The following is a 7,220-nucleotide window of genomic DNA, read 5'->3' on the forward strand; positions in this document are numbered from 1 at the left end:
CTCCACACGGGCTGGGCCCACAGGCATTTCTGGAGCTCACACGGGCCCACAGGCGTGTCTGGGGCTGTCTCCACACGGGCCGGGCCCACAGGCGTTTCCTCCTGGGGACTGGGAGCTCCGTGGTGGGGTGCTGGGCCTTGTCACGTACGTCTCCACCTGTTCTGTAGCTGATGTGCGAGTGGTCGAGATGGAGGGTGCAGCGTGGGCTGGCGTGCCGCCCGAAGAGCTCGCGTGGCCCCTTCGTCCCGGGCCGGGTGGCGGGGGCTCGCTGAGGAGCTGGCTGTGTTCAGAGGGCTGTCAGTTGCAGCTACTGAGGTCTGTGTCTGGCTTGTCCCGGGCAGTGCTGCTGTCCAGGTGAAGTGTCCTCCAGGACTGGGCTGGGCAGTCCTACCAGAGCAGGGAGGACCACCCCAGGCTGCCTCTGCTGACCCTGCCCTCCGCCTCCCGCCTCGCCCCTTTCCACTGAGCCTAGCCACGCTCACCCTCCTCCGTGGCCAAGAGACATCTCAAGGAAGGTTAGCATGGCAGCCAGGCGCCAGCTACGACGCGAGGTTAGAAGGTGCCGGTACCACGTCCTGGGTGACCGTCCTTGTCAACGTTTCCGGTTCAAACGTGGTCCCACGAGCCTTCAAAAGGCTCTAGGTTTGCTCATTATTTCTTCGTGACCAGAGACAATAGAGCAAGTCTGACCAAGACGCTTTTGGAGTCAGGCCTTCCAGCAGCCTGGGACCAGACAGAGAAGGGGGCAGAGACGTGGAGATAAAAAAGATGAGATGTAGTGAGAGAAAGGCAAAGACCATGAAAAAGAGGAACAGAGACTTGGGAAAAGGGAGAGGACACACAGAAAGGGGGAGAGGGGTGTTCCCCGAGGGTTTGCTTCTGGGACACCCTCCGGCCAGGTTGGAGAGGCAGCGGATCCCATCTCGGAAGGTTCTGTGGGCTTCCCCCAGGGGCTTTCATTAGCCGGCTTTTCCTGGGAACGTGGCCTTGAACTGGCAGAGTGTTTGTGTCTGCTCCCTTCTCTGTGGGGCTTGGGTGGAGCTGCTCTGTGCCGGTCCCCTCCAGGTCTGGGGTGTGGTGCCGCAAGGCCAGGGCTCTCTCTTTGGTAGCGCTGCTTCCTGACGGCTTTTCCACTTCTGCCCACCTCCTGTCTAGGCCAGGTGCCCCATCTCCTCCGCCCACCTGCCTCCTAGGGGCTACCCACCACCCCTCACCGCCGTCCTAACTCTGCTCCCCGCAGAAAGGCCCGAGGAGGGCGGAGGCCCCTTGCACACCAAGGCCCTCAACGCCTTTTCTGGGCCCTCCCTTGCAGATGGACCGAGGCCTGGGAGCGAGCCCTGGGTCACCTTCCTCCGAACGGAAGAGGGTCCAGAACGCACCTTCCCCAGGACCATCCCCCTGATCCGGCAGCTGCTCAATGGCACGGAGCCCACGCAGCGCCCGGCCACCTACTCCCACCTGGTGGCTGTGATGGTTTACACGGCGGAGCGGGCCAAGCTTGCCACAGGGGTGGCACGGCAGGACTGGACACAGCTGTTCATTGACACCTTTAAGCTGGTGCACAGAGACATCACGGGTGACCCTGAGGCAGCACTGGCGCTCTGCTGAGCCCCGGCCGCCGGCAGTCAGCTGACCCCTCCCCTGCAGTCTGCTTCTTAGGCCCAGGACAGCAGGCATCCACTCTCCGTCTGGGGCCAGAAGTGTGTTTAGGGCGGTGCTGTCTTCTGTGGGCGCAGGGCTCCTCCTGCTTCTGTCTGGAAGTGCAGCTGTCCTGGGGTGGGGCAGCATTCCACCCCCTTCTCATGGCCTCTCTTGTGTCTCACCCTCCCTCTCATTCAAGCAAGCGTTGAGCTTAAGGCCGGGGTGCTCACATCGCAAGCTCCTTCTTTGGCACCTACCGCCGCCTTCCCGGGGGTCTGTGGGGAGGGCATGGCCATCATGAGCTGACCGTGTCCCCAGGCCAGGACGCCCATGTGGGGAAGGACTGCGCGCTCAGTCGGGGAGGCCTCCCCTGCCACTTCAAGTGGAGCCTCAGAGAGGCTGGTGGGGCGCTGACCCATGTGCGGGGTCACCAGGCACTGTGGCAAAGCAACAGGCTATGGTAGCTTCCTGGGACCCCGCGCGCTGACACACACCGCATCTGAGCCGGCGTCATTCCTGTTAGGCCCAGTCACCAACACTGGGGGCCGGTGGCCCCTCGCCGGGTATCTGTGTCCCCACCGCCCAGCCTCCACTTACCCGTGAGCACCACAGGGCAGAACTTGGGCTGCCTGAGCCGAGCTATCAGGACACCCTGGGCCAGGTCCCGCGGCAAAGCTGCTGCCTCCCTGCAAGCTCAGCTGCAGGAAGACAGCTGAGGCCCAGGCGGCCTGCGCCAGGGCAGGGCCCATATTCCTAGGAGGCCAAACCCCCACCACCTCAGGGCAGCAGAGCCAGACTTCCTACGGGAGGAAATGCAGGGAGAAGGGCCCCTCCCACCGAGGGGGTACAGAGGGGGTACAGAGCCCAGAGTGCCCCGCGTCTCTGCTGCTGCCCTTCCTCTGGTCTTCCACAGCTGCTAGGAAACTCCCCAGAGCCAGCCTCCCCCCTGCACGTCCGTCTCGGTGTCTGTGGTGACAGCCATGAGCACGTCTGTCCGTCCAGAGGGGGGGACGTCCAGCACTGCCTTCAGCAAGCTCTTGGGGGTGTTCTGCACCAAAATAAGCTGTGTGGTGAGGTAGACTCCATCTGCCTGCGGACCCTCACTGCCCTGGTCCGAGGTGTTAAACGCATGTATGAGAGCTGACATCCACAAGGGGGGCCCGGCCACCGGCGGGTGGGGAGCTGGGCCCACTGGCCGGGCGCTGGCCTGGCAAGCGTGATGGCACCAGCAGGCGGGCCTGCATCGGGGCCTCTGGTGGTGTGTGTCTGGACGTCCGTGACGGACGCCCCCAGGGCCCCCCTCCCTGGGTTTTACAGCACGGAGGTGTGCGCGATGGAGTCAGGGTTTGTGGGGATCAGCCCATTCCCGGCTCCCTCCCACCGAGGGGCCTGAGGTGTGGGTAGGTCCTACCCTGTGGTCTCTGACACACAGGCCGGTGAGGGTCCCCTGGGAGGCCCGGTGTCCACAAGGGGGGAGGGGTGCGCAAGGAAGGGGTCTGCCCCATCTGCTGGCCCGCACCCACGCGCGTCTCCCCCGCAGAGCTGTCGGTGGCCCAGTGTGCGCAGCGGCCGGTGGACGTGGTCTTCCTGCTGGACGGCTCGGAGCGGCTGGGCGAGCGGAACTTCCACAAGGCGCTGGGCTTTGTGGAGGAGGTGGCGCGGCGCCTGCCACTGGCTCAGGGGGACGCAGACCCCCTGCGCGCCCGCCTGGCGCTGCTGCAGTTCGGGGGTCCCCGCGAGCAGCGCGTGGTCTTCCCGCTGAGCTCTGACCCCGCGGCCATCCGCGAGGCTCTGGGCAGCGCCACCTACCTCAACTCCTTCTCGCACGTGGGCGCGGGCGTGGTGGGGGCCATCAACGACGTGGCCGGGCGCGCCCGCGGCGCCCGCCGCCTGGCGGAGCTCAACTTCGTCTTCCTCACCGACGGCGTCACCGGCAACCACAGCCTGGACGAGGCCGTGCACTCCATGCGCAAGCAGAATGTGGTGCCCACCGTGGTGGCCGTGGGCGGCGACGTGGACATGGACGTGCTCACCAAGATCGCCCTGGGGGACAGGGCGGCCATCTTCCGGGAGAAGGACTTCGACAGCCTGGTGCAGCCCGGCTTCTTCGACAGGTTCATCCGCTGGATCTGTTAGTGGCCGGCCCCCTCCCTGGTGCTCAGGGGCACACTGGGCCTCCAGGCGGAGGCGGAGGACCCTGCGCCCCAAACCCTGACCCCTGTGGCTTTCTGACGTGCCCTCCCCTCCATCTTGCCCACACCTGAGCTCAAGCCCGTGAGAGCGGCAGCGGCCCCCCAGGACCCGCTTTCCCGGTCCCTGTCTCTGCTACCCAGCTCCGGGCCGCCCTCCCTCACCCCGCAGCACCACCCACGGCCTTCCACCAGCCTCCCTGGGCCTTGGTACACCCTGCTCCCACCCTGAGCTCAAAGAGCCCATGTCATACACTGTGCCCAATAAAGGCGCTGAACCCATCCCCTGGCGTCCCTATCCCCCGCCTTCCTCTCACCTCTTGGGCCTCTTGGAGGACACTCAGACACTGACACACCACTGGCCAGGACTGGCTGTCCAGCCTCCTCACGGACGCCTGGCTGGTCAGCCCTGAGCTAAACACACTCTTGTCTTCAGTTCTTCCACTGTCCCCAGAGCCGGCAGGGCACCCTCCACCTCTCTGGTGGCTTGCATGGATCTCCATCCCGTGGAGGACAGAAGATGGTGGGTGGACAGGACAGATTGTGACCAGACATTTATTCATTTATTATGCAGTCGGGGGATTTTGTTCTCTTGGACTGCTGGGCCTTTCTCACCCTCAGGAGGCTCCCCATGGGATTATCGGCTCCTGGGGTAGGTAATCTCCTTGTTGTCAGAGATGCACAGGTCTGTGCATAGCCTAACATCCTGGGCTGGGCTGCAGTTCACAGCTTGCCCACAAGGTCCTGCCCGGTGTCCCAACACAGCTCCGGAGGCCTGGTGTCCAGGGATGGACCAGGCATGAGCGGAGCCAGGGCCCTCTGCTGGCAGGGGCCAGCCGGGCCTCCCACCTCACGGCTCCAGGTGTCTGGCCACACAGCTCTTCGTGGGCTTCATGGTATTCTGTGTTGGTTGGCATCCAAAGTCCTCATTCTATTGTTTTCAAGACAGTGGGTAACTTTCTGTTGAGGTTCTTAGCAGATGACATTAAGTGAAAGTTTTCCTTAACCAGTATTTTCAGCTGTTGTGAACTCTCTAGGCTCCAGGGATTTATAAGGAATCACAAGTCCCACTGGATCAGTGAAGCTGTATCCATCCCTTGCGGAGGCTCGGCCCTGAGGCAGGGACACCTGTGCCTGGTACAGTGCCAGGCTGTGCAACATTGTCGCTGACTCTACACCAAAGCCCTGCCATCCCATCTGTACCAGCCAGTCCCGTCAGGCGCGAGATGGGTGTGACGCCTTGACCCCAGCCTCCCTGCCTTTCCTCTCCAGACCAGATCCTCCTCCTCTCCCAGACACTCCAGGGGACAGCCGGGCTGGGTGACCCTGCAGACTCCGCTCTGCTCTTTTCCTCAACTGCCCGGGGCAGGGCCGTGCCCACAGCCCCCCTCTGAGCACAGGTGCCAGCTCCTGAGATCCGGAGGCTCAGGTGCGTCACAAAGGACAGCACATGTCCCCAGGGGCCAAGGGGCTGACCCACAGCCAGCCCCGGCGGTCTCACCAGTGACCCCCCCCACGACCGCATGCAGCACCCATGCCCGCACTGTGGGGGGGCCAGCCTGGGAGCCTCATCCCCCCTGACCCCCGCATGAGTGCCAGCTCACCAGAGGCACGGGCACACCGACAGAGGCGCAGCCGGTGGCCCTGGAGGAGCATGGCCTTGTCCACCTGGGGCAGCTCCTCCTGCCTCATCCGCTCAGGGCAGGAGCGGAGGCCGGAGCACCAAGGCTAAGAGCTGCCCGCTGCAGCAGCGCCCGGGAGGCACGCCAGCAGCCCGCGGTGCCTGGGACAAGTTCAGGACCTGAGCCTGTGCCCTCACAGGTACGATGGACACCCTCAGGGCCGGCAGGGCAGGGCTGTCCTGGGCCTCACCGGCCAGCCCCAGGCGGCTTCAGCTGCCACGCAGGCCGCTCGTGGGCCAGCTCATGGGGCGTGTTGTCCACGTGGCCGGCGTGGGGCCTTGTGTTCTGATGGACAGCCCACACCCGGCCGGCCACGCACCATGGACGTGGTTCTCACCACTGCGCACAAGTGATGCTGTCTCTCCAGAAACAAGGGAACTCGATTTTCTGATCAGCAAAATCTGTCCCAGAGATGCTTAAGTTTTCTGCTTTGCTCAAGAATGTGTGGCTCTGCTGGCAGTGAGGGTGAAGCGTCAGCGACAGGTAGCGAGTTCAAGTCCCATCTCATCTCCCACAGGGGCAAAAAAGGAGAATGCACCCCAAAATCACTTTCCCTTTTTGAGGGGGAGAGCTGGTAGTGGGGCTTGGCCTCAAGGCCGCAGCTTCTCACTTGGCTTTTTTGCTCAAAGCTGGTGTTATGCTGCTTGAGTCACATCTCTACCTCTGGCTTTTATTCTCCTGGTTAATTGGAGATGAGAGTTTCAGACTTTGGCTTTGAACAGCAATCCTCAGATCTCAGCCTCCTGAGTGGCTAGGATTATAGACGTGAGCCACCGGCATCTGACTCAGATCACGTTTTTAGTGTCCTGTGTTGTCCCATCACAAACACAACCCTACCTCTGGGGTTTGCACGCAATGGTGCATCTGTGAGTAACTGCTTGATTATTGGAACCTCTAAGCCAGCGGTGTGTCCAGCAGGGAAGCTGAGGAAATGGAGCTCCAGGAAGGACAAGGGTGGGCTGGAGCTGGGGCCCTGAGCAGCTCCATGCTGCCAGAGCAAGAGCCCTGCGCCCCAAAGTCTTCCACCCGCCAGGGCTCATCCCTCAGCCGGTCACCTAGGCCCTGACCAGAGCCTCCTGGGTCCCAAACACGCTGCATGGGGGACCCTGGAGCTCCGGCTGTCACCTCCACGCAAGGCCAGAGGCCCCTGTCCTCGCCCTCCTCCTAGCCCATGTTCTCAGCTCTGCCCAAACGCAAGCACAGTGCACAGGTTTGCCATGGATTTACTGGAGGCCCCGGTGACAGAAGGTGGCCGTGTACCCACAGACATCAGACAGGCCCCCTCCCCCTCCCTTCCCCCCATTTTTGGCCCCAGCCCACACCGTGCTGAGGTCTGGGGCTGTGGGCAGATGGGGGTCACAACATCTATGGACATCAGCCACTGTCACTCTCCACGTGCCGCCAGGCTGTCCAGCACCGACGCGGCCTGGGCCTGGGCTTCCTGCAGGAGGCTGGAGATGCGCTGGTGGATCTGACAGACACAGAGGGAGTGTCACCTGAGCCTGCCAGCAGATCTGACAGACAGGTATCACCTCTACCCTGCCATTGGCCATGCCCCTGCCCCGAGACACTGCTTACCCCACAGGCTGCCCTCCCCAAGAAACTGCCCACCCCACAGCCTGCCTGCCCTCCCCAAGAAACTGCCCACCCCACAGCTGCCCTCCCCAAGAAACTGCCCACCCCACAGCTGCCCTCCCCAAGAAACTGC

General features: G+C 63.3%; 2 protein-coding genes across 3 annotated transcripts in view; one reads left to right on the top strand and one right to left on the bottom strand.

Moving 5' to 3' along the window:
* The window catches only part of Col6a2 (collagen, type VI, alpha 2), a 33,588-nt gene extending 29,476 nt beyond the window's left edge, over positions 1–4,112 (top strand). Inside the window, exon 28 of one of the 2 annotated variants that reach the window (XM_013032928.1) lies at positions 3,182–4,112. In XM_013032928.1, the coding sequence (XP_012888382.1) occupies positions 3,182–3,777 (596 nt within the window). In that variant the 3' untranslated portion in view covers positions 3,778–4,112. Of the gene's footprint in view, positions 1–1,312; positions 1,859–3,181 lie in introns of those variants that run through there. The other variant, XM_013032929.1, reaches the window with a different exon arrangement.
* Positions 4,113–6,718: 2,606 nt separating this feature from the next.
* Positions 6,719–7,220, bottom strand: part of Ftcd (formimidoyltransferase cyclodeaminase) — an 18,761-nt gene continuing 18,259 nt past the window's right edge. The window contains exon 11 of the mRNA XM_013032903.1: positions 6,719–6,983. Within this exon, the coding sequence (XP_012888357.1) occupies positions 6,897–6,983 (87 nt within the window). The 3' untranslated portion in view covers positions 6,719–6,896. The remainder of the gene's footprint in view (positions 6,984–7,220) is intronic.

This window comes from Dipodomys ordii, unplaced genomic scaffold (assembly GCF_000151885.1).
Source record: "Dipodomys ordii isolate 6190 unplaced genomic scaffold, Dord_2.0 Scaffold159, whole genome shotgun sequence".
Lineage (NCBI taxonomy): Eukaryota > Metazoa > Chordata > Mammalia > Rodentia > Heteromyidae > Dipodomys > Dipodomys ordii.